This window comes from Typopeltis vanoorti, chromosome 17, assembly GCF_054136105.1.
Source record: "Typopeltis vanoorti isolate ZY-2024b chromosome 17, IOZ_Tvanoo_1.0, whole genome shotgun sequence".
Lineage (NCBI taxonomy): Eukaryota > Metazoa > Arthropoda > Arachnida > Uropygi > Thelyphonidae > Typopeltis > Typopeltis vanoorti.
In genome coordinates this window covers 90062231-90089631 of record NC_143565.1, presented here as the reverse complement: position 1 = coordinate 90089631, position 27401 = coordinate 90062231, and the positions used below count along the sequence as shown (strand labels likewise).

Here is a 27401-nt window from a genome sequence, read left to right as displayed (position 1 = left end):
AGCCTCTCACAAACAAGGGTGAGGTAGTCTCACAAAGCTACTACAGCCTGTTGTAGGATGATATCCTACAACAGGCTAAAGAGCAGAGATGATATACTGTACCCGCATTTACAAATTTAGAAATCATTTACAATTATTTCTTAGATTATTATAATAATTATCTTAGTTCTTTTGAGATGGTGGAGGAGGAGGACTTGAGGATGAAGAACTTGGATGTTGCTACAGCCTAAGACAGAAGGTTGTGGAGGAGACTCACTACAAACAGCGACCCTATTTAAGTGGGAAAAGCTGCAGAGGAAGAAGAAGATCTTAATTCTTTTATTATAATATAGGAATATGTAATATATAATGGATTATGCTATGTAATGAAGTTATTAATAAGGAGCTGGTCTGATTGGCCAAGTGATTAACACATCCGCTCTCCAGCCAAAAGGCTGCTGGATCGAATTCTGCTGTGGGCACGGATATTTGTGATTGTCTGTGAAAATACTAGTGGTGGGTGGTAGATGGTGCTGGTGTAGATGATGATGGTAATTGTGGTTGGCTGTTGTTGACAGATTGAGTGGTGCCCTCCCTTGATGAGTCTTTGAACTCTTTGGAGGTCTTACATAATAATAACACTGATATTTTGACCAGGTATGCTACAAAATAACAGTTAATTATTATTATTTTATAGTAATTCACATGAAAGAGGTAGTTTATAGATTGAAAGAGCTGTAGATTGTACAATGACATGCAGAAAGAAGGAAGAAAGGTTGTTCCAAAGGACAGCAATAGTGGGAATAGACAAGAAGAAGAAAATTGTTTTGTGAGTTTGGAGTTAAATTGTTAAGTGGTCTTTGAATAGCCACTACATGTTTTAACATATTTGGAGTGGGGAGGTGGGGGGCAGAGAGAGAGAGCAAAGAAATTATGTAACAAGTTCTGATAAACACTGACTAAGGAAATATCTAAAAAAAAAATGCATACAATGTGTTTGAAAGAGTTAATATCCTACAATCTTTCCCCGTTACCCCCTCGCTACTGAAGATTTTTGAGAAGTTCTAGGGGCATGTCCCAAGTGTGACAAGGGTTGTCACCCTTCTCCTTCACCATTATTCAACTATTAATTCTTTACAAATCACAAATCTAATCATTGAGTACTGTTTTTACATATTTGGATGTGTAAAGAATTAATTGTTGAATAATGGTGAAGGAGAAGGGTGTATAGAATTATTTCTACAAGAGAAATTGTTTTGTCTGGAGATTTGTTTATTGTTAAAAGCAAAGTTGGAAGGGAAGAAATTTTTGAATTTCTTACAAGAAAAGGGTTCTTTTTATTTTTATTTGAGAAATAAGATGAATGCATTTTCTAGCTTTGAAGAATAGGTTGTCAGAACCTCTCTGAAGAATGATTTAGAGATCAGAATTTAGAATTTGTAAAAGCAGATATTCAAATTTTAGTCATTTGTGTAGCACAAGCATTGTCAAATGAAAGATGAATGTAACAGTGTTATCTGTGGATTAGATTTGTATACCACATGGAAAACTATTACAACTGTGGATTATTCATATACAGAAATAAATAAATAAATAAAAATAGAGTTCATAGGTACTCCAGCTTTGGTTGTAGAGTTTGAGAATAATGATCCATTCACCATCTTATGTATTAATGTTCAACTAAAGAAAAAAGTTAGCAACACAATTATAGTAAACAACAAGACCATAAGATGGGAGCTAACTTAATGTCCTTTGAGAGTGTGGATGGGTCTTGCAGCTTTCTTTGAAATGCTTTAGAGTTTAAGTTCAAGAGTTTCCCCAAAATTTTCCATTATATCTTTTCAAAGATGCTGATGTAAACAATAAAATTGTCTGTTGATAGAAGGCAGCAGATTACATAATAGCTATCATTTTTAGTTTGGGTGGATGGAAATGACCATTAAGGAATTTGAAGAATTTGGAAGTGTGCATAATAGGGTGGGAAATTTTGTAAGTTAAAGTTACTAGCTCAGTGGAAGTGGCGCTTGCATCCTCTGCACTTGGTTGCTCGAAGTTTGACTTAAGTTCAAGTCTAGTCGCCGACTGGAGGAACTTTTTCTAAGTCTTACTTCGGCCAGTTCCCAAGTTAGTCGATCTCTGGCACAGGCAAGCAATGTTTTCGTCCCGTAAACTCAAGAAAATTGACCGTAGTACTTGCATTATTTCAGACAGTAACACATCTTGTTAGGGTTAGGTACCGAGAGATGGCAGCACTTGTTTGCCAGCCTCTTCATTGGTGGCTGCTATAATTAGTGATGTACATGGACCAGCTATCTCTGATTGGCTACTGGTGGAAATTCAGTCTCCAAAAGCTAGATAGGGTATAAAGGCTTCGCCTATTCCCTATAAGGGAATAAAAGGTGTTAGCTGATTTTTTTTTTTTTTTTTTTTTTTTTTTTTTTTTTTTTTTTTTTTGAAGTCACTAAATAAATGCTAGTGGAATAGGAGAGTAGTATGTAAACAACAGGAATCAGCTGTAGAGCACTGACATTTACAATTGGCATTGCCTCTAATGAAGAGTTGCTCAAAATTAAGTCTCAGCTCTGATGTGGTTCCAAGTGAGTAACAGTTTCTTTGCATAAAAGTGGCTCCAAGATAGAAGTTGCAAACTACAGACCAATTAATATATCAGGAGTGGTTGTTAAAGCATTGGAAAAGTGGGTTTAAGGTAAAATCCAACAGTAGGTGGATAGGGATATGATACACTGTATTTGGCAGCATGGCTGTAAGTCCTGTCTTAGTAATTCATTCACATTTTACAATAAATTGACAGAGGAATTAGATAAAGGAAATGGCTATACCATGATATTTGACAGAAAACCACATGGAAAACAATTACAAAATTTGAAGCAAATAGGAATGGATATGAAGTTAGCAACATGGATAGGTGAGTGGCCAACAGACACTAGAAAGTAGTATGTGGTGGAGTGGACTATAGGAGAAAGTGAATACATCAGAGTTTTGTACTAGAACCATTACTCTTTAATTTGTATGTCGATGATATAGAGAAAGATTTAATGGGGATATTCACTTGTTTGTTGATTTGTTGATGATGATGCAAAACTGCAGCGAGCAATAGTTGATAGAGGTGATATCGATATTCTGCAGGATAATCTAAATAAATTGGCATTGTGAGTAAAGTATAAGATTGTCAATTTAATGTTGTAAAATGTAAGGTTATGCACTTCAGGTTGAAAAGGATGCATATCGTGTATCATTGATGGTACAGAATTACAGGAAATTGATGAGGCTAGGAACTTGATAATAATTGTGGACAGAGGGTTGAAGTTCAGAGGGCATACTGCAAAAGTTGCTCAAAGGATTACATGGATGTTGAAAAACATCCAAGTAATCCTTTGAGCTTTAACATGCTAACAAGTAAAGATAGAGAAGTTAGCATGTTAAATATGATTCGGCTGTATTTTGAGTACTGTGCACAAATTTGGTCGGTCACCTGGTTTCTTTGGGATTAGGAGATGGTAGAGAGGACGCAGAGAGTGACCAAGCTGCTGACAGGTCTGTGTAATGCTCCCTATGAGGACAGGCTTCAGATGTGTGGGTTACAAAGTTTAGTTGATAGGCAAGACATGATAGAAATTTATAAGATATTTAAGCAGTTTTATAAAATTGATTTAAAGGAAATTTTTCGGTATAGGTAACACTCGTATAACGCGGATGTTAAGTTCCATAGAAATGTTGCATTATATAAATCGCATTATACGAGACATAGATCACATAGAAAAAGTAGGGTTAGGTTCCGAAATCATTTTTTTTTTTTTAATTATATAAACAACAATGACATATCCAACAAAAACAATATTTTTATTTAATTCAGGTAATTCATGTAAGTTAAGAAAACATAAACTATGACAAATACGTCATATAAAATTCTAAAAATTACAAATTGTACATACATTTCATTGCGCATAATGCATAAATATTTTAGACACAATAAAATAAAGCGCATATTTTAATCGTTCATCACAGTCTTCAGAAACATCATTTGTATAATTCTCATTGCATACTTCGCCTGGTTTAGTCATCAAGAAGTCAGTAATAAGACTTTGTTTTCCACTATGTTGCAGTTTTTTATTAAGGTCATAATATGGTGCCAAACAAATATCCAATTGTCTCGTGAATTTTCCCGAGCGCTCCATTCAGGGATCATTATCTGTAAAATAACTTTTTTGCCAAGTCCAATACCTCTGCTAATTTCTTTAAACTGAATTCATTAACGGATTCATCACAATCAGAATCTTCGGCAGAACTTTCCCCGCCATTTGGTTCGACACCATCTATTAATTGTACCAGTTCCTCCTCTTTTAAATCTGTTTTTTCTCCATCAATTAATTCACTAATTTCATTTTCAACCATATTGCAAAAGCTCTCTCCACCAAAAATGTGTGCGACGTTTATTATACAACATAGCTCGGCATCCGCTGGAGGTACGAAATTTTGTTCCATTACGGCTTTAGGCCATATTTTTTCCCAGCAAGCATTCAGTGTAGAGGGTTGTAATTCCTTAATGGACAGAGAAATAATTTTTTCAATTCAATATTGAAAACTCTTTCCACGCTTGAGGCAGTTTCATGTTTGGATTAGATTCCATTTTTTCCGAAATTAATTGAAATGTTTGCCAAATATAATATAACTTAAATGTTGATATTATTACTTGGTCGAGTGGTTGAATAAGTGAAGTAGTATTAGGCGGCAAAAAAGTTATTTTAATAATATGACTTAAATGTTGATATTATTACTTGGTCGAGTGGTTGAATAAGTGAAGTAGTATTAGGCGGCAAAAAAGTTATTTTAATATTCGGATGGCTTAAATTTGTTGGGTGGCCTGGTGCGTTATCTAAAATTAGTAGAATTTTGAAGTCCATATTCTTTTTCTTTGTGTAACTTTCTATATCGGGTACAAAACACTTGAAAAACTAATTTTCAAACATGCTAGCTGTAACCATGTCTTTTTGTTGGCCTACTAATAAACAGGTAGGATGGACTTGTTAAGCCCTTTCATTACACGAGGATTTGCGAATCGGTTAATAAACATTGGTTTTGTCATGTAATCACCTGATGCATTAGTACAAAACAGTAGAGTAATTCTATCTTTAGAAACTTTGAATCCAGGAGCTGATCTTTCATTTTTCGAAATATAGGTGCGTTTTGGCATTTTTTTCTAATATAACCCAGATTCATCAGCATTGAACACCTGGTCTGCACTGTAACCACCTTCTTTAATGATTTTTAAAAGTTCTGCTGGGTATTTCCAGGCAGCTTCAGCATCTGTTGATGCTGATTCTCCCTGGATTTTAAGATTATACAAAGAAAACCGCTTTTTAAAGTTTTCGAACCAACCCTTACTGGCAGAAAATCCATGCTGAGAAATTTCTTCTGAAGAATCTTGATCAAGTTCTTTTAAATGTTTATAAACTTTGAGAGCTTTTTGCTTAATTAGTTGTCCATCCAAAGGAATTTTCTTTTGAGTGCAATCTTCTATCCAAATCATTAGATTTCTCCATTTTTTCTATTAGAATATCGTGACCATGAGCAATGGGCTTTGCACTTACCGTTGACCCAGCAATAACACTTTCTCAGATATTATGTTCATTTTGTTTGATTGTTTGAATTGTTGATTCATTTAAATTCAGAGTCCTTGCAACAACTCCTGGTTTTTCTCCAATTTTCAACCGATCCAAGATTTTAATTTTTTCTTCGAGAGAAATGAATTTCCTCTTCGATGTTGGTTTTTTCCTTTCCTTGCAGTTTTAGTGGCCATTACAATAAAAATAAACTTTTACATTAAAAAAAAAAGCATTACATATGTATGTAACTCACCAGAAAATAAACTGCTCTGTTTGAGAATAACACACTTATGATTTTAAATGCGCTTTCCTGGCAGAAAACGAAGACAATTTTCTACAATAAACACTTTATACAGTAAACCCTAGATGGCGAACCTATGGCACTCGTGCCAGAGGTGGCACATCTGAGAATTTTGCTGGGACGTCGACGATTTACAGGTGATATCCTTTTATACGCTTATAAGTTATTCAATTTTTTTTTTAATTGTTATAATACATACAAGCTGAATTTTGTTTTACACAAGACAGCAGCTATAAAGATGTTTTGATGCGTATTAACAAAAGATTGCGCGACCCAAAGACAAAAGCAACCAACAAGTGTTGAGTTGAAATACTAATTCTGTTCAATCGAATTCCATAACATCTGAAACTGTCATAACAACATTCACTGTTAATTTTAACACATTCACAACCGGGTGTGATTTATCATTCCGATGGAACTTCTCATTACTGACTGTCTCAAATTACACAGACGTTTCAATCCTTGGTTGAATTTTATGGCTTCTTGTTTGCGTTTGAGGTGGCAGGCAAACTCACACATTCATTATATAGCATGTTTCAATTCTTGGTAGTCTTTTATTTTACGTTAGCCTTTGTGATCTGTCATAATGACATCGAGAATTTCAAATGCAATAAAAAAATACTTATTTCATAATTGAAAAATTGGACAATAGTTTTTAGTTAGATGCTGTGTTTCGGTGCAACATAAGGTTTTGCTTAAGTCTATACAGCATAGTTTCTGTGAGAGGGGGGATGTGATTAGCGCCGTTTTTATTCCATCTTTAATTGCACTATTTATTGAGAATGACACAGACTGCAAAAGCCCTCGGTACAGTACCTTATTCAGTGATACAATAAAACTAAATTGGATACTTATAACTACTTGCACGATACGGGCAGACACAAATTTAACGAAGATAAAATTTGATTTTTAAATCCTGCGGTGAAAAATATGAAAAAAAAAATTTTAAAAAATAAAGGGTTATTAGAAATTGTAGACCGCGTTATATCGAAACCACGTTGAGCAAGGGATACCACAATTTGTAGACCGCATTATATCGAAACTGCGTTGTATAAGTACTGTGTTATATGAGGGTTACCTGTATATAACAAATAGAGAATTAGGAGTCATCTGTGGAAGTTGTGTATTAGTGTGGTTAGGAAGGGTGTGTGGACTGGAGTTTTTGTGTAGTGAACAAGTGGAATGGATTGCTAGAATTAGTTGTGAGTGTCCTGACATTGATTAAGTTTAAGGCATATGATAAATTTTATGTGTATAAACATTAGTGTGGGTTTCTAACGATGAGTCTCCAGACTCCATGGAGATATCACATAAGAATAATACCCTCCTCCTCCTCCTCTCCAGAGGTCATAGCACCATTGTAAACACAGCCACAGGGCATTGGAGATACCAGTGATTGCAGTCTGGAAGGTAGGAGGATAAACTAAGACTCGAGAAATAAAGTGAAGAATACAGGCAAAAAAGAATAAGAGAGGAATAAAAGGGCCAATGCTATTACTGAGATGGTCCCCCCTCCTCCACTAGGAGTAGGTGCCCCACATAGAATATATTCTACATTATATCATGGAACTATTATTCCAAAGAAAATTCACTATAATAACTATCCCATAGAACAGACTATCAGGTCATCCCAAAAGTAATGTTGTTTTTAGCATTAAGTTTTGAAAGGATATAAAAGATAAATCACTTGCTAATTTAATCAAGTATATATTCTCTATTTGAATCAGTAATGCTCTTCCAATGTTGAGAAAGCTTCATAATGCCATTTCTATAGAATTCAGGAAGTTTGGAGGGCAAAGAAGTCGCATAAGCTCAGTTTTAGCTCCTCTAATGTATTCTATAATTAATGAATATATTCTACATTATATCATGGAACTATTATTCCAAAGAAAATTCACTATAATAACTATCCCATACAACGGACTATCAGGTCATCCCAAAAGTAATGTTGTTTTTAGCATTAAGTTTTGAAAGGATATAAAAGATAAATCACTTGCTAATTTAATCAAGTATATATTCTCTATTTGAATCAGTAATGCTCTTCCAGTGTTGAGAAAGCTTCGTAATGCCATTTCTATAGAATTCAGGAAGTTTAGAGGGCAAAGAAGTCGCATAAGCTCAGTTTTAGCTCCTCTAATGTATCGTATTGTTTTTCATTAATGAAATGTTACAAACTTTGAAATAAGTGGTAACTGAAGGTTTCATTTAGAAGAATATTGAGGATGTGGAATTTTTTCCCCACCGAGTTCCTCAATCTTGGTGCAGGTGATTCTTGCACTATGAGGGTGTGTGTTATCATGGTGAAAAACAACACTCTTTCGATTGACCAGAGAACACCTCTTTTCTTTCAGTTGTTCATTCAATCGATCAAGTTTGTTCACAGTATACTCGAGCTATGATTGTTTGGTTTTGTCGCAAGAGTTCAAAGTGTTTAATACCAGCCATGTCCCGCCAAACACTTAACAAAACATTCAGAGGATGAAGGTCTTGTTTTGGCTGAGGTTTAGCCTGTTCGCCTGAATGAATCCACCGTCTTTGGCACTTAACATTCTTGTAAAGTATCCACTTTTCATCACTGGGGATTACATGACTCAAAAACAGAGATTCAATCTCCATTTCTCGAGAATGAAGAGCAGTTAAAACACTGTCTTTGATTGTTGTTCATCAGTTCATGAGGAACCCACTTGCCGAGCTTAGACATTATTCCAAGTTCTTGAAAATGGCGATGAATGGTCGATGATGAATTAAGATCTTTTGCTAAATTTTCAACAGCTTTGCACTAAATCTTCAGTTGCATTGCCATTTCTTGCAATAACAGCTTCCAACATATCTTTATTGAGAGAGATAGGTCCCCAGAGCAAGGGGAGTCCTTCAAGCTAAAGTATCCTTTGTCGAAATTTTTGGAACCATCACTGGCACATTCAAAAAGTTATTGCCATACACTTCTTGCACATTTTTTACATTGTTAACAGCATTGTTGCTTTTTTTGAACTCATAATGCATGATGTGCCTAATGTGCTCTTCAGTGAACTCCATAGTTCTCGACCTAACAAAGAAAAAACGAATTTATAATTTCAAAATTATTTTTATTTTTCAACATAATCTCCCTTAAGACTAATATATTTATTCCAGCGATGTTCCAGTGCCATCCCGTCACTATAGTGGTTCTCGGTAAGATCTGCAAAATACCCCTCTACAGCTGCAAATCGCCTCTTGATTTGAAGAAAATCTCTGACCAGCGAGGAAGAGTTTTAGTTTTGGGAAGGGAGAAGTCAAAGGGAGCCAAATCTGTGGAATACGGTGGATGTTCCACAATTCATAGTGCAGATCCCTTAATTTTCCTATTGCCAAAACACCTTTGTGGGCAGGTGCATTGTCCTGATGAAAGGTGATTTTTTTTCTTCTGCAAACCAGATCTTTTCTCATGAATTTTTTCATCTAGTCTGGTTAAATTATCGGAATAATATTCCGCAGTTATTGTTTTACCCTTTTCAAGATAATTAATAAATAAAATGCCTTTAGCATCCCACGCTGATATCATGACCTTTCCTGCTGATGGAACCGACTTTGTCTTCTTTGGTGGGAACAAATGGCTTCTGTCCACTGTTTTGACTGCTGTTTGGATTCTATTGTGTAATGGTGAATCCAAGTCTCATCCATAGTAATAAATCAATGCACAAAATCAGCTTTATTCTTGTTAAAATGCTCCAAGCACTATTCAGAGATTTTCATGGCAGTGCATTTTTGATCTGCTGTGAGCAAGCATGATTTGGTGTTGCACATGCTGTGAGTAAGTGCAGCACCCATCTTGTGCAAAGCTTTTTCATTTGCAATTCTTCATGCAAAATATATCCTACATGTTCTTTTGAAATTCCTGTAGTCTCAGCAATTTCACACACTTTGACTCACTGGTTATCATATTGTGCACTTGATCAGTGATTTCTGGCATTGTTACACTTTTTGGACGCCCTTCACATGGATCATCTTCAAGGCTGGTATGGCCATGTTTAAACTCTGCAGCGCATTTCTTAATTGTCAAAAATGAAGGAGAAGAGCGCCCATAAACTTGGATGAACTTTGAATGAATTTCTTTTGCTGTTAAACCTTCTTTTGCAAAGAATTTTATAACTGCATGATACTCAGTTTTATCCATTTCAATCGATACAGACAATACTTTTGCTTCAGACAGCTGTATAAAACAAATTACTTGATTGCAGTTTGACATGGATGCTTATGACCGATATACCAGCTTAGTAAAAAAATCTTGCCATTAGTGTTGCCATCTATATTTGAGGTCAAGAACTTTTCAGACTCGATGTTCTTGCAAGGTGGAATTCCATAGGATAAAGGTGCCTCAGCTTAGCAGCACTTATAAAGCTTTAAAAATTCATGTTTAGACAAGCTGAGACACATTTGAATAAGTACAGTATGAAAAACTACATTACTTTTAGGATGACCTGATATTTCTGAAGTTCCTATAAGTTTGCTATAGTGTCAACTGCATACTAGGTACTTAGATTCTCAAAAGATTCTGACAAAGTGATGAACTTCTTATTGGCCGAATGAACAGGTAGAAAAGTATGCAGTAAACTCCTAACATGCATATAATAAAATCTGTCATATTTATGGTATTAAATAATTTTTACCATATCAGAAGCAACTATAGGTATGAATGGTGTGCTATCTTAATAACTGAAGCATAAAAAAAACAAAATTCATTATGGGCAAGGCTGAAATTTAAAAAAAAAAAAGTAGAATGCTGATTCCTCTTCTTCTGGTAGCATAATACAATGTTTTTAATGGGAAGTAAGGGTCAGACATGATGGAGTAATGACAGAATTACTTACATGAATTCTTTTAATGCAATATGAACATTTCAGATGTGTATCATTAAAATGAAATTTACTATTACCATTTATAAAACTAACAATCTGCATAATATTTGCATATTAATCACAATATCTAACTGCACACTGAGTCCCTGATTTCCTAAAGAGACCTCCAGGAAGTCAGGGACTCATTGAGGGAGGCCACATACTACACACGCCAGCTATCATACTTATTCTTAAATTCATTCATCCATTAGTTGAATAACTTCTCTGCATCTGTAACCCTCATGTCATATGCATTTAGAAGAGTTATTCTTTCATATTCATTCTTTCTTTTACTTGCAGCATATCGATAGAATTCTTGTGGGTTGTCTTTAGCATGCAGGGCCATTTTCTTTTCATACTCAGTCTTTGCTTTCTATACAACAGTTGTGACTTCTAGCCTGCTGCTTATAATTTTCATAATGCACATGGTATTCCTTCTACATCATCCTCTTTTCTTATGAATCTCTTGCTTAATAAAATTACATATCCATTTGACTCTTACCCTATTTATTCTTTGAACTTTCATGACACACTGATATCGCATCATTTAAATATTGTTTAAATGCTTGCTAAGCACTGTCGATATTCTTCCCATCCATCAAACAATCCCATTCCACTGAACTTAATATACTCCTCAGTTGGTCATAATTTCCTGCTTTTTAGTTCAGCATGTAACCTTTTCTGAATGGAACATTCATAAACTTAGTCACTTCCCAAGTGAGTACTGCATGATCACTGTCACCAACCAGAAGCAGAATAGTTACATTTTTAACTGAAATGCCCTCTGACACTATAATCAAATCTAACACTCTTTGACCTCAAGTTCCTACTGTCACATGCTGCTTGAGGAATTTGTCCCTCAGCAGCTCAATAAATGCATTTTCATTCTTCTCATGACATTCTATATATCTCCATATACACTATATATCTTATATATATATATATCGCGTATAGCACTTTATGGCAGCAAAACATGGACAATTGGAACAGGAGATATTAGAAGACTGGAGGCATTTGAAATGCAAAAGATAAAATGGACAGACAAAAAATCTAATGAAGAAGTGAAGGAAGTAAGTGAACCCAGAACACTGATGAAGACATTAATAACAAGAAGAGACAGATGGATTGGACATCTCTTACTACATGAAAGTCTGACGAGAAGAATAATAGAAGACAGAATCAAAGAAAAAGATACTGTGATCAAATAAAACAAAGCACTGGACCAAAAACATCGTATGAAATAAAGAGGAAAGCAAACAGAAGAGAAGAATGGAAGGAAATGCTGATGTGCTACCATTCATAAGACTGATGCAATAGAAGAATGACATTCTACTGCTACCCAATCAATATTTGGATAATTAAAGTCTCCCATTACTACTCTTTTTGTGCCCATCTTGTCTATTTGGTGATGCATTTCTTCATTTCTAGCAAGTGATCCACCAGGTCTGTCACAGCACCCCATGTAATTGATCTTGTTAGATTTCACCTCACACCAGAAGGCTTCAAACTCACTGCTATGTGAAATACTGTTAGTAGTACTACAATCATAGGTCTCAACTCTAACTGGATTCAAGTCATCCGACATCATTAGCAGCACATCCCCCTCCTCTCCTATCCTCTCTATCCTTCCTAAAAATAGTGTACCGTTTACACTCAATACCAGTTAGTATGTCTGATTCTGATAGGCAGGTCTCACTAATGCCTGTAATCTGAGGTCCCAACATATTGACTAAGTCAACAAACTCTACCCCTTTGTTTCTTCTAGCATTCATGTACAGACATAATAATCTAACTGCATGTTCTTTCTATACTTTTGTCTGCAGTCTGCATGACACAGTTGGACAACCTGCAGATCTCTATTCTTCTCTAGTGCCTCATACATGTTCCACACGTTTGATGGGTCCGAACTGGACAAACACAAAGTCGAAATCATTCTCTCTTTGTCAACATTTCCATGACAAAAACCCATTCCTGTCATTAAAACAGTTTTATATATTATTGTCGCTCTTACACTCACATTCTCACTATTCCTCCCTTTATAATTTAGTTTCTTTCTGTTAGATCTCATGGCAGTTATTATTTTTTCTAGACTCCTGATACCAAACGCATTCATGTTTAAGTCATCCCTCTTATATAGGGATTGTGTGAATAATGGTTTGAGTGGGTCTCTGTTATGAGCCTTTGATCCTATAGAGGTGCCCTGGAAATAATAATCATATATGAATTAGAGCTGAGATACAATATTAGCAGCCTCGATAAAACAGAAAAGATAAGAAAACATATGACTGAATTAAAATAAAAATTGAAAAATAATGAACTGAAAGAGAATAAAAATATTGAAACTTCTGGAATCATATCAAGGATTGTATGAAAGTAGCAGCAGAAAATTTATTTGGAATTCAAAGTAAAATGCAGCAAACAAAAAAAAAAAAGGCAGGGTAATGAATGTGGGCTGGCCATAAGGGAGGAGGGGAGTAATTGGCTTAATATTCAATGTGATATTCATGTTACTAAATGTAGAAAAAGCACAAAGAAAGCCATTAAAACAATCGAACAACAAAATTGCTGTCATCTGATTGTTTTAATGGCTGTTGTTGTCAGATTAAAAAAAAAATTAAAACAGATCCATGTATGAAAATTACAGTTATTAACAATAGCAATGGACAAACATTAGCTACTAAAGATGGAATAGCAAACAGATTGGAATGAGTCTACTGAGACTTTTGAATAGAAAATTTATCTGAGATAGAAAGTTGAAGCTATGAATGCTGAGAGACTGATGAATTCGAGTTTTGGATCATATCCAAATCTGATGAGTTAATTATATTGAGATAATGTAGATAAAGAATGGGAAAAATTTGGTGATTTAATGGCAGGAACAGTAGAAGATGTGTATGGAAGAACAAGTGGAAGCAGAAAAGGAGAAACATGCTGGTGGAATGAGAGAATTGAAGTCTTTTAGGAAGTTCACAAAGACTAGAACACATGATGATAGAATTGTTTATAATGAGAAAAAGAGTCATGCAAAAAATAAATAAATAAAGAGGAAAATATAAAAAGCTAGGTTGAATTTACACATTAGTTGGAGGAAGAAATTAATGGGAACAAGAAAATGTTATATGGATTAATGAAAAATAGAAGCAGCAGTGAATAAATAGAAATCTTGTAATTACTAAAAGAGATTAGACTGATGTGGCAACATTATTTTAGAGATCTGTTAAACAGAGATGACAACCATAGTGAATTAAACTAGAAAAATATAGAGATGAGCAAGCAAGAGAGAGTTAATAAGGAAATAAGTCTTGCAGAGGTTTAAAGAAGCATTAAGGAATACAAAGATTGGAAAATGCCATTGATTAGGTGATTTGTCTGATTAGAATTTCTGTAGATCAGGATTGAAATAGTTGAGTAATATCTTTAGCTTATGTGAAGAAAGAAGGTGATACCTGATGATTGAACTGAGGGGGGATTACATTGTCCCAATATATAAAGGAGGTTCTAGAAGGGAGTGTGGTAACTATAGAGGAATAACATTATTGTGTAACTGTGCAAAAATTTATAAAAAAAATAATGGTAATAAGAATAAAAGATAATGGAGGAAGGACTTAGAGAGTAGCAGTTTGGTTTTAGAAAAGAGAGTCAACTGTCACCATCATCATCATGCGTATCAAGGATTTAGGCCTGTTTTGGCCTTAGAAGTAATCGTTAAGAGGACGTCTTGGTTTTCTTTTTCCTAATGGCTTGTACTTTAAGGCTTGTTTTGGTAATCTTTCTGTTTTCATTCTTTGAATGTATTCCATCCATTTATGTTTATATTTTTTAATTTTTTCTATTACTGGTTCTTGGCTTAATTCTTTCATAATATTAAACTGTTGATTTTAATTTTTTGATGTAAGGCAGGGAGGGGAAGAGAGAGAGAGACTGGGAATTTGGAAAAAGCCTATCTTTGACATTGTTAAAAGCCTTTGATTGGGTTCAACAAGAAAGTAGTCTAGGAAAATTTGGAAAAGATATGCATATTTTAAAGTCACTAAAACACAATCCTCTCTTTAATAAATTTAGTTTAATCCTTTATCCAAGTGTGAGCAAACAAAGTTTGTGCCTGAAAATATCTTCAGGACTGAATGGTGTTGTACTACCTTACTGGGGCAAGGTAGGTGTTTACTCCAGTAAGGTAGGTTACCTTACTGGGGTAAGGCAGTACAACACTGGGCAACTTGTAGAAAATGTGGACCAAATTAACAACACTCCTATCCCAGTATCTCCCATAATGCAAAACATTCATATCTTCAGGACATTCAGTCCTGAAAATATCTTCAGGACATTCAGTCCTGAAGATATTTATTTTCAGGTGCAAACTTTGTTTGCTCACACTTGGATAAAGGATTAAACTAAATTTATTATAGTCTAACCAAGTGAAAAATAAACTTTCAACATCTTTTTCTAAATCCAGAGTAATTTAATAAAAAAAAAGGTGGCACACCTTTTGGCAACTCCTATAGGTAAAGATGACCTTGCTGTTGTTTCTGCCTGGCATCTCCACCTCTGGGCCTGGCTCCCACTGAAGAGACCTCAATAAAGGTCGAAACTAGTCTGGGTAGTGGCCAATCCCTTAATGCATAACATTATACATATCCACAAGGAGATGTGTTTTGCATTATGGGAGATACTGGGATAGGAGTGTTGTTAGTTTGGTCCACCTTTGCTACGAGTTGCCCGGTGTTGTTACTGCCTTACCCCAGTAAGGCAGTACAACACCTACCTTATCCCACTAAGGTAGTACAACACCAAATTCAGTCCTGAAGATATTTTCAGGCGCAAACTTTGTTTGCTCACACTTGGATAAAGGATTAAACTAAATTTATAGTCTAACCAAGTGAAAAATAAACTTTCAACAATCCTCTCTTATTACCCAGAAGAAAGACCATTCTTCACTCTTCCTCACTTTTTGACAGTATTTTGTTCACTAACTAGGATCAGTTTTATCTTTTTTGGATTGACTTTCACATCTGGCCTGTCCTGGCTCAGGCACATCAGGTCCATAGCCTCTTTTGCCTCCAAAAATCTTGGTATTCCTTTTCATTCTGCAAAACTCCTGATTCTTCATAAAGCTCAAATCCACCTGACCTTAGAATATTGTTTCTACCTTTGGGATGGTGCACCTATGACCTCCCTCAGGATACCTGTTATATTCAGAAGAGAGCAATCCACTTAATCGATGACATCTCTTTCTCTCTCACCCCCATCTCTCTCTCTCTCCAGTTGCTTTCTCATAGATGCTATGTTACCAATATGTCTTTTCTGTAGGTATTTCCATGGGCACTGCTCTCCACTGAACTAGCTACTACCATTCCTCTGCTTTCTTCTAATCATACGAGCACGAGCAGCTGCTGGTTCACATCCTATATACAGTTCAGCTCCAAACTTGTTGAAGCTGAACTCATTTCTCATCATCTTCCTTCATTCTCTGTTTTTTGAAACAGTCTTCTGATACTGTTTTTCCCCTTAGTGATTAAAGTCCTAGACAAGATATCTGACATGACAATGCTATGTGTGAGCAAATGGTTAAAAGAAGAAAGGAAGATTGAGGATGTCTCATCTGTGAGGCCAACATTAAAAAAAAGAGGAAAATAAGTAATTATTAATAATTATTTCTTATTTTCCTTTTTTAATAATTATTAATTATTAATAAAGAGCATGGTTTTAAATTGTGGAGAAAATGTACAGGTTAATGATGTTTCCCAGTAGGCAGATCTTGAAGAGTAGTGAAAATTTTCCAATATTTGGGAAGTGTACTTTCTAGTGATGGAAGTGAAGTTTGGATGAGGGGATATCAAGGAGGATTTCAACTGGGCCAAAGCTTTTTTAGCAGTAAGTGGCCTGCTTTGATACAGTGAGACCTCACTGAAGTATAAACTTTTGATTAACAAAAGTTACTTTTTTTCCCATTTTGTTTTATTCAGCAGAGATATGGAAACCAACAAAAAGAGACATAAGAAGAATTACAAGCAAGTTTTGCAGTGAAAGTGAATGAAAGTTTTGAGGTCAATGTTGGCTAAAATGAGGAAAGATAAAATAAAAAATATTAGTAATGTTTGGATCAGAAAGTTGAAGAAATGTTTGTGTGGTTTTATACATAGAATGAATTTAGGAAGAATACCAAGAAGAATGTATGAAATGAAAATTGAGGGGAGAATTCCAAGAACTAGACCATGGATAAGGCAGAGAGAGAGACAAGATTTAGAATAAAGAAACTTGGCCTGGAACTGTGTTTGTGAAGAAGAAATGTGAGGATAGAAAGAAATAGAGAGTTTTGATATGCCTGACCTAACAGTTTCTTTTGAACAGTTGTTGATCTGATCTTGTATAATGTGATGCTCTTTTCTGAGTCTTTTTCTTGCCACATTTGTTTAACATAAGCAGATAAAATAAACTCTTCAAACACCTGTCATTTCCCAAATGTAGCAGACTAGGCCATTTAGCTTTAATTAACTTTTGAAGACTGGAGATCAGCCATTCTCCATCCTTAGCCATCACAGATAGCTGGCCCAAGGCTGTCTGACTTTAACAGACATCCAGGGGTGGGTGGGTGGGGGTTACAAACAGATGACTTCTTCTGTGATCTCGTGATTTGTAACCCTAATACCAAATATTATTGCCTGCTATAGTGGAAGTTTTATGGTTGATTTCTTTAAGAAATTATAAAATCTCAGTTGTTAATCCTTTAGAAAATTTTTTTGTAGTCTGAAAACTTAATGTGTGTATGATTTAATAGATTGTTGTACCGCTAATAGTTATTTATTTCAGGTAAAAGCATAACAAATGTCTAATGGAAACTAACAAGAAAAATCCACTTCTGTCTTGCAAGATATGCGAAATTGCCTTCATCACATCCCAGGTAAGATTTTATATATTTATTTATATATGTATATAAATTGCTGGCAGTACCAGTTATGTGAAAGAGCATATGAATGCTTCTTGTGCAGACATTCTTTCTAGTGTAGAAAATAAAAATATTTATAACACCTGACATTGAAATTAGCTATTCTTAGCATACAAATGAATGAACAAACAAACAAACAAAAAAGCATGTATGAATATAATTTCATACATAAACTTCTGTTTGCATATGTTCCATTTTTGCTATGCATAATGGAACATATGCATAGCAAAATTCTGTTTGCATATGTTCCATCAAATAAATTTCAGATATACATACATGTTGCACTATATAATATACAGTCATTCTTACATAATATACAGTAATATATACATAATATACAGTCATTCTTATCTGACCCTCAAATAACGTAATCCACTACCCCAATTGAACCATTCCTTATTTTGGTTAGATGTCAGTTGACTTCTGTGTAAGTAAATATTCATTCTTCTTCTTCTTTTTTTTTTTTTTATCTTTCCCCTTCATTTTGTGCGCCTCACACTCATTTAAAGTTTGTAAACTATAGCATGTTGCTACTATGAGTAGACTGAGGTTATTTTTTGTGTATTTTTTAATTTAAAAAAAAAAATGTACATAGCCCAATAACCCTGCTGTAGAGACAATGTGGAACTTTTTCAACTCATTTCAGATTTCCAGCAAACATGATGATGACCCTGCATTGGGCACTAAAATTTATCTCTCACCTAAAGACATTTCCAAATATCCATGCTCATATTTAAGGTAGTGATATATATTTTTTGCCTGTTCTATCTATTTGTTGGACATTATCGATGACATATGGTCACTCTCAGATTCTTGGTGATGTGCCACATCAGTACTCACCAGGTGGTCCCATTGTATGCTTTTCTGGAGGATTCAACTTTTTGAAGATCAGTCACTCCAGACACCATCCATCCATCTATCTTAATGACGGTCTACCTCTCTTTTTCCAGGAACTTTATTTTTTATTACTGTTTTGAGAAGTCCTCCTTTCATTCCTTCAATGTATCCAAGGTATTTCAGCTTTTTTCTGTCAGTATCTTTAAGTAGCCTTAAAGTTCTGCTGATCTCTTCTAGCACTCATTAATTGACTGCATTTCAGTATATGATATCCTCACAGCTGGCTATAACAACACATGTCAAAAGTAGTTATCCTTTTTCTATCAGACTTCTCTAGGTTCCAAGTCTCACATCCATAAGTTGCTGTTGGAAAATCCAAAATCCTCAACTTTGTTCCTGTGGAGATAGATCCATCTTTCTGGATTTTAGACGTCTCTGACTTGTTTTAGCCATTCCTAATTTTCTTCTGTCTTCTAAACAGCAATTCTTCACATTAATAATGTACTCCGAGTACTCGAATATGCTGATTTCCTCAATTCTTTCTTTAAGATACACTTGTTTCTCAGGAAGTTGCCTGTCTGTATTTCCTTGGAGAACAATAATCTTTGTCTTGCTAGAATTGAGCTGAAGTCTTCTGTTGTTACTGATTTCTCATTAACTTTGTCAAGAATTTGTCCTAATTCTTCCTTGTTGTTGCAAAGGAGTGCTGTATCATCAGCATACCTCAGATTACTGATCAGTATACCACCTATTCTAATTCTTGTCTTAATCTCATCCAATGCTACATGCATGATGTTCTCAGCATGGATACTTAAACAGATGAGGAGAAAGTAGACATCCTTGCCTAACATCCTTTCCAACCTGAAGCTAATTGGTTTATTCCAACACCTTGGCTTCTTGGTCACTGTACAAGTTAGCTATCAACCTGATAGTGTGTTGAGGAAAACCTGTTATTTTCAATGCCTCCCATATTTTTTGCATGCTGAACACAGTTGAACGCTGTAGAGTAGTCTATGAAACACAATTACCATAGGGAGTCCATTTTCTTTTTTTTTTAATATATTTATCTATGATCTGTCTAAGCAAATGATTTGATTTCTTGTGCTCTTACCTTTCCTAAAAACTGCTTGTTCCTCAGGCATCTCCACCTCAACTTTGGCCTCAATCCTATTTAAAATTACCTTTAATAAAAGCTTGCTTGCATGAGAGATTAAACTAATAGTTCTATAGTTCTTGCAATCCTTCATATATTCCTTCTTATGTAGTGGTGTGAAAACTGACTTCTTCCAGGATCTAGTCATGATCTCATCTCCCATATTCTTGTAATCAATCTGTGAAACACTCTTATCCCTCCATCCCTTGTGGCCTTAATTAACTCTGCTGGAATTCCATCTGCACCTGGGGCCTTATTGTTGTTAAGCTGCTTAACTTCTCTTTCAACCTCATGCCTAAATGGAGGAGGTTCTAAATGGAACTTTTTTTTTTGGTGAGAGGGCTCCTCCAAATTTTCCTTATCCTTTCTGCTGTTTCTCACAGTATTCTTTCTGTTTTTTGATTTCCAGTTCTTCTGTTAACTGCTCCATTCCTATCTTTAATGACATTCAATTTTTAGGTTGTGAACTAAACGAAATATCCTTTTTTAATTGTGCCTTCTCATCTGGTATTCTATCTCTTCACATTTTTAGTATAAACATTTTCCTTGTATCTCTTATATTCTTCAGTCCCTGTGTCTCTTTGTTTCTTCAACTGCTTTTTTTTGATTAGATCCCATGTTGAATCTGTTATCCATGGGTCTCTTGGTCTTCTAATTGGGCCAAGATACTTCTTGGCCTGTATTCTGTGTTATAACCTTGGCTCCTTCCCAAAGCATTTCAGATGAGTTATCCTCACTAGTATCCAAACGATCATCCAACCAAATTGATGTTTCTTCTATGAACCCACTGGATATTACACAAGACATTCAGTCTTGTGGGATGTGCCTGACTTGGAAGGTTTCTGAATCTTATTACTAGCTGATGGTCTGTACCACAGTCTATGTCAGGACAGGTATGCATATCAAGATGTCAAGTATATCTGTCCTCGTAAATCAAACAGTCTTGTCAATGGTATTACTAATTCCTCTGCACATTCTCTTAAAATGCACACTGATATCCCATCCAGTCCCACAGCTGTAGTTGCATTCAAATTCTGCAGTATCCTAAGTACCTCTAATTCATCAACCTCTGTTCTCACATCAGTCCCTGTCACCTCTACCATAACAGTATCTTCACTTGGATGATATACCCTTTCAAAATGGTTACTCAGTTCTGCAGTCATTAAAGTTATCCTTCCATAGTCATTCTTCCCCCTTCACGTCACATAACTAAAAAACTCTTTGGGATTTCTTTTTACCTTCTCGGCTAATTTCTTTTTAATCTGATTTTGCCTTCCTTTCCATGTTGGTCAACTCTCTTATCTGATCCTTGTACTATTCATGAGTTAGCTAGTCATCTTTCACCTTATATACACTTCACAAGATTTTCTTCTTCTTTTCTTTTCTTTTTTTTTTTTTTGCATGTTTAATGATACTACTCATCCAACTATCTCCTATTTGATTTACCCCTCCTGACCTAGTACAGTGTGTGCTAGGTCAGGAGGGGTAAATACTTCCTCCACATACCCTTTGACTAGCTCCTATGCACTTCCCTTGTAGAACTTTATGATATGGTACTGCTTCAAGCTGCCTCTGTAAGTGTATGATAATCACCTGCCTTATAGTTCCACATATACCTTAACTAGAATTTCTATGTTTTTGTACCTCTCAAGTCAAGACCACATGATCACTTTCCCCAATTGGAGGCAATGTAGCCAACTTACTTATTGACAGGTCTTCTGATCCTATAACAAGATCCAACACTCATACCCTGGATCTCTTCAATCACATTCTACTTCAAGTAATTATCTCTTGGTAAGTGTATAAATTCCATTTCCTTCCTGCCATATAAGCTTTCCTCCTTCCAGTTTGTCTCCGAAGTTGAAGTCCCCATAATAATGACTCAGCTTGCACTGATTGTATTAATTTGCTGATGCATGTCTTTCACATCACCCCTGGCACCCCCCCCTGCCTATAGCAGCAACCATTTTTATATTTTGTTCTATTGGCTTCAATCTTGCATCAGATTGACTTGGAAAAACAACAACTGACTACTAATCTTGTTGGCTGCAATACGTCTGCTATCATCAGCAGTACCCCCACTCCTGTTCTGTCTACTCTACCTCTCAAAAATACTAAATCCATCACGTATTCCTGTAGCCATGCCATCTGCTGTTAGCCATCTCTCTCTAATGCCTCTAACTTTTGGCAAGGTTGCATTAACCAGTACCCAAAACTCTTCCCTCTTAATCCTGATTTTTCTAGCATTAAACCCTCCAACCACCTTTACTTCCTGAATTGACTTTCCCAACTAGATTCTGCATTTTTTGTTCATTAATACACTCATTTGCTTCATGGGGTGCCTTCACACCCACTCATCTGCTGTAATTTCTTTAATTTTCCTGAGTTTGCGCTTCCACACACTCTCTCAGTGAACAGAGCTCTCTCTCTAGATGCCTAACTCAATCTGTTTAAGTGTAGTCCATCATCCATCAGCATTGTACAAATCTTTCTGTCCATCAAACTCAGACCATAGGTACACAAACTCTATATCATTCCTTCTGCACAGGAACACACAACTGAATGAATGCATGGATGTAGTACTAAGAGTCCTAACTACGTGCAGCATCCTCTCTGGGCATCTGTAGGAGGCCTAGGTTGTAAAATAGGATCTCAAAGCATTTTGGTTCCCCAAATTATGGAAAGTTTATTGCATCTGGATTTATTTAAATTAGGCTTATTGCTGAGGGCAACTGCAGATTCCAAAAACAGCCTTTCTTTTCTAAATTTGCTGTGATGGAGCATGGTGACGTTCTCCCAGTTAATCTTTACAGGTGGTATCCAGTGCATGGTTCACAATACCAGATGTAATTTTTCTGCTCTTCTATGCAGATGGTGGCTGATCTATCTCTCTGTCCATGGTATGCTAACTTGCAGGAGCAGGGCTCCTCATATACATCAGGAAGTGAGAGAGCTGGTGTTTTAGTGGAGCAGATAGTTTCAGGGGGAATTTCATCTCAGCAGAGGTAGAGGTTGTATTTCTTTAAGGACCTGGCCTTTTTTTTTTTTTTTTTTGGACATATCCTGGACATAGGGGATGGTGATGCTATTCCTAAAATTTTTTTGAACAGATGATAGTGGATTGGAGGAAGAATTGATTATTTTAATTATTTTTTAATTTTGTAGGATCTGAAGCCATTAGATATTCGGCAATGAGGTCAGATGGAATATCAGCACATGTGCTAAAAGCATGTTCAGCTGAATTGGCTAGTCCTTTGACATGTTTGTATAACTTGAGTCTCAGCTCAGGAAAGATACCATAGGAATGGAAAGAATATATGATAGTTCTGTTGTACAAAGGTGGTGCAAAAACAGATGCATCTAACTACTGACCTATCTGTATCTCTGGTTGTGGTGGTGAAGATTTTAGAGAAGTTGGTAAGAACTCTCATACAGAAATGGATAGACAGACAAGCCATACTCTGCAAGGAACAGCATGAGTTTACTAAAGGGAGTTCATGTTTTAGCAGTTTGCTCATATTTTATAACAATGTTATGGCCAAGTTGAATTGAAAAAGTTACAAAGATTATATCAGGATTATGGGATTTAGATTATGAGGACACATTGTATGTGGACTACAGGGTGTGGTTAGTAGAAGAAAGTGAGACAATATGGTAGAGGTCTATAAACTTCTGAATTAGTGTTATAGGATATCATTGATGAAAATTCTCATTATATGGAATGTGGAGAGAGAGGACATGGGAACCCATGGAAGTTTGTTTGCTGTGAAGAAAAAGGGATAACAGCTAGATTTTTCTCTCACAGAGTAAGTGGAACAGTTTGCTTTATTTTTTTTGAAGTAGTGAGTGTATCGGCATGACTGCTGGTTTGGTTGATGTATAGCCTCCCTTGATGAGTCCTTGACTCCCTGGAAGTCTCGGATAATAATTATAATATATCCACACAGTTCAGGTTTGGTTTTAATCAGATAAATTTTATTGACAAAACAACTCAAACTAATGTTAATAATTTGCATTGGCTGAATGAATAATGAAATTTATTTGGATTTTTGTTAAAATTTATTGGGTCATTTTGTTTGGCCCATTTTGTAGTGGTACAATCAAGTTTAATTAATAAAATTTTATGCTTGCTGTACATAAGTCAAAAATGAATCAGTTTCATTAAATGCATTCTAACTTTCAAACAGTATTCAAGATTTTTACAAAAATAGCTAAAAGTAGCTCTTTGAATATAGTAAATTTGTACAGACATCATGCTAGTTCTTATGAAAAACACGGAAATGTCATCTTTCCAAATCCGAGTTCTAAACGATTTCAAATTGTACTTCATATAAATAATTATAAAAGCCTGCTGGTATGATATATATATTTTATTGTATGCATTTATGGTAGTGTAGTGATATTTAGTGTTAGATTTGCAGTGGCAGCCAGCGAAAATTTTAAGTGGGGGTGCTGCATATACAGAATAAGAAAAATAATTCATTTTTTCCTAGTCAGTAACCTATTAATAAGTAAATTTACATATTAAAAAATTGCTTTATTAAAAATATTTCACCCTCTCTACGAACATACACCAATAATAAAAGTTTCGTATCTCACAGAAATAACACATGCAAGCATACAATTTATCTGTAGCGACACTGCTCAAAGAGCAGTGTCAGATTCACTTATGTGCAGTGACAAGTGCAAACGAATATTGGTGAGTCTAGCTGCAATTGGCCAAACGTGATAATTCTGATACTGCATTAGATTGCAGTGCATTTGTTTATTAATCTAAAGCATTAATCAAACAATTCCAATTTTTAACTATTCAATCAATGTCGAAACATAAGCTGTGACCTTTAACATGTATTGCATTTATATAATGTTGTAAGCATTGTTATTATTTATAGACACAAACAGATTTTAATTTTTTCGTTTTTTCTTTGCTGCAGTGTCGTTGTACTTGTGTACAAGCGCCTCTGGATTTAAGACTCATTGATGAACTTTTTTTTGCTGTTTTTTATTGACATAATGATGTGATTCCTATCTTGGTGGATGGAATATATATTGAATTTGCTACCTAGGATCTTTATTAAAGTTTATTCAGTAATTTCAGTTTTCAGTAGAACCATTTTAAGGGAAAAATTAGGCATAAACAAAATTATGTGAGCAGTATTTTTGACCTGATGATGAATAGTGGCATTATGCAAGAATGCTAATTTCACGATGAACCATTTTATGGATAGTGTAATAAGAATTCATTTTCTCTAACTATTTGTTTTTTTTATATTTTTTCACATATCATTTGTGAAGTGAAGCTGGTTCAATTCATCATTATCTAGACTGACTAACTTATCAATTAGCCAGTCTCATAGTGAGTGTGGTATAGTTCTTTCCCCATCTCAAAAATGTAGGATACCGTTCCCATTCCTCGATTCCTTAACACACATACACAGGCTGACAAATGCAATGGGCAGTCATAATTCCCTATTTTTTTTCTTTTTTGCTAGTGTACAGTAGACCTCATGGTAAGTGCTGGATCCTAATTAGGGATCCATGCATTATAAGCACTTACCAATTACATGTATAACATATAGAAATATGCTACACTAACTGTTTTATAATAAATATTGAATTATGGTAAATGGGACCCAGTTATCTTTTTTAGAAGTTAACATCATACATTTGAAGATTACTTTCATTTTTTTTAATGCTAATATTAATATAATACTCATCACTCAAAAATAAATAGTATTTCCTTTCTTTTCTCCAGGAAAAAGAAGAACATGATTTCTCTCTTGTACATCACATCAAAATTGATCAGTTAAAGAAGTAAGTTTCATATTTATATTATTACTATTTCTAATGGACTTTCACTGATGGGTCCAAAAATTCTTGCGAGGTTCATCACTAATGACCATGCCTACATTTGATGATATGAAGAAGCAAAGTGCTATGCAATTTATGAAGTCCATCTTCAGCAACTTTAAAGCATGTGGACAGGAAGTAGTTGTATATGTGCTCAATCTTTTATTAGAATGAATGAGGTACTTGTAATTTGTAATGCACTGTGCATTTTGGGTCATAATGCATTCCAAGCCATGTCGTCTACTCAGATTTCCAACAGAGATTTATTAGAGATGTAAGAGCAGACCAAAATAACCAATTATAATTGAATATTTATATAGTATATACAAAACATTATCTGATTTTAAAAATGTACCACCTAATGCAGTGATCAGTTTTTTTTGTGACATATGTGTGACATATGAGCTCAGTTTTTTCTTGTAAATTGTTTTCTTAGCTGTCAAACTAAAAACATAAATATAATAGATAATATGAGAGGAATAATAAATTTCTTGTAGTTTATAAGAAATGTCATTAGCTTTAGTTTTCAATTCACGTTCTTCTCTTAGATAAAAATAAATGTTAGTATTATTTAAATTACGGGGATATTAAATCCCACATTGTTTTAAAACCGAATAAGAAACTCAAAGATTGGAATCAGAGAGTTTTGTGCCGAATATAGTAAACTATAAAAGTATCGGCGATTACTAGCGTGAGCTAATGCAAGTAGTCCTAGTATGTAGTACAATCTCAGGCAACTCGCAGCAAAGGTGGTAAAGTTCTGATTGCTAATCTTGGTATTTTCCATAATGTAAAAACACATTTCCTAGGAAATGTATGCTGTTATTACATTATGTGGGAGGTCACTACCCAGACCAGTTTCAGCCTTTATTGAGGCTTCATCAGTGAGTAGCTAGACCAAATAAATACCAAAGGGTATAGCGAAAAGAATTTATATACTCTGCTATACGAGTTGTCAAAAAGGTGCAACCATTAAGTTACTTAAATATAAAGAGCCAATAGGCTTCATTTTGGTGATATAAACATTATTTAAATTAAGGGGATATTAAATCCCACTGTATTTTAAAACCAAATAAGAAACTCAAAGATTGGAATCAGAGAGTTTCATGCCGAATATAGTAAACTATAAAAAGTATCGACGATTACTAGCATGAGCTAATGCAAGGAGTCCTAGTACGTAGTACAATCTCGGGCAGTTCGCAGCAAAGGTGGTAAAGTTCTGATCGCCATAATGTAATAACAGCATACATTTCCTAGGAAATGTGTTTTTACATTATGGAAAATACCAAGAATAGCGATCAGAACTTTACCACCTTTGCTGCGAGTTGCCCGAGATTGTACTACGTACTAGGACTACTTGCATTAGCTCACGCTAGTAATCGCCGATACTTTTATAGTTTACTATATTCGGCATGAAACTCTCTGATTCCAATCTTTGAGTTTCTTATTCGGTTTTAAAACAATGTGGGATTTAATATCCCCTTAATTTAAATAATGTTTGTATTGCCGAAATGAAGCCTATTGGCTCTTTATATTTAAATAAATGTTAGTATTATATTTCTGCATTAGACATCTTGTATTGCTTATTATCAATACTCTGATATCTTTTTTTAAAATGAATCACACTAATGAGTAATTGTAAACCCATCATACTTTAGTATTCTGTGTTGTTTAGCTGATCCTGAAATCCTGCTATAAGAGACGATGAATATTTGTCACTTCAGGCTTTCAGTAAGCAGGATGTATCCTATGTTGAACAGTGATATTGTCAACCACCTGAAGACATTAACAAACATCCATACTTAAATGGGATTTGTGACCATGGCCTTTTAGTTGGAGA

General features: G+C 35.0%; 1 protein-coding gene across 2 annotated transcripts in view; it reads left to right on the top strand.

The window, feature by feature from the left end:
- LOC150097617 (uncharacterized) overlaps positions 1–27401 on the top strand; it is a 334050-nt gene that overhangs the window by 4223 nt on the left and 302426 nt on the right. For both annotated transcript variants that reach the window (XM_090407322.1, XM_090407323.1), the window contains exons 2-3: positions 17586–17676; positions 25467–25525. In XM_090407322.1, the coding sequence (XP_090263448.1) occupies positions 17608–17676; positions 25467–25525 (128 nt within the window). In that variant the 5' untranslated portion in view covers positions 17586–17607. The remainder of the gene's footprint in view (positions 1–17585; positions 17677–25466; positions 25526–27401) is intronic.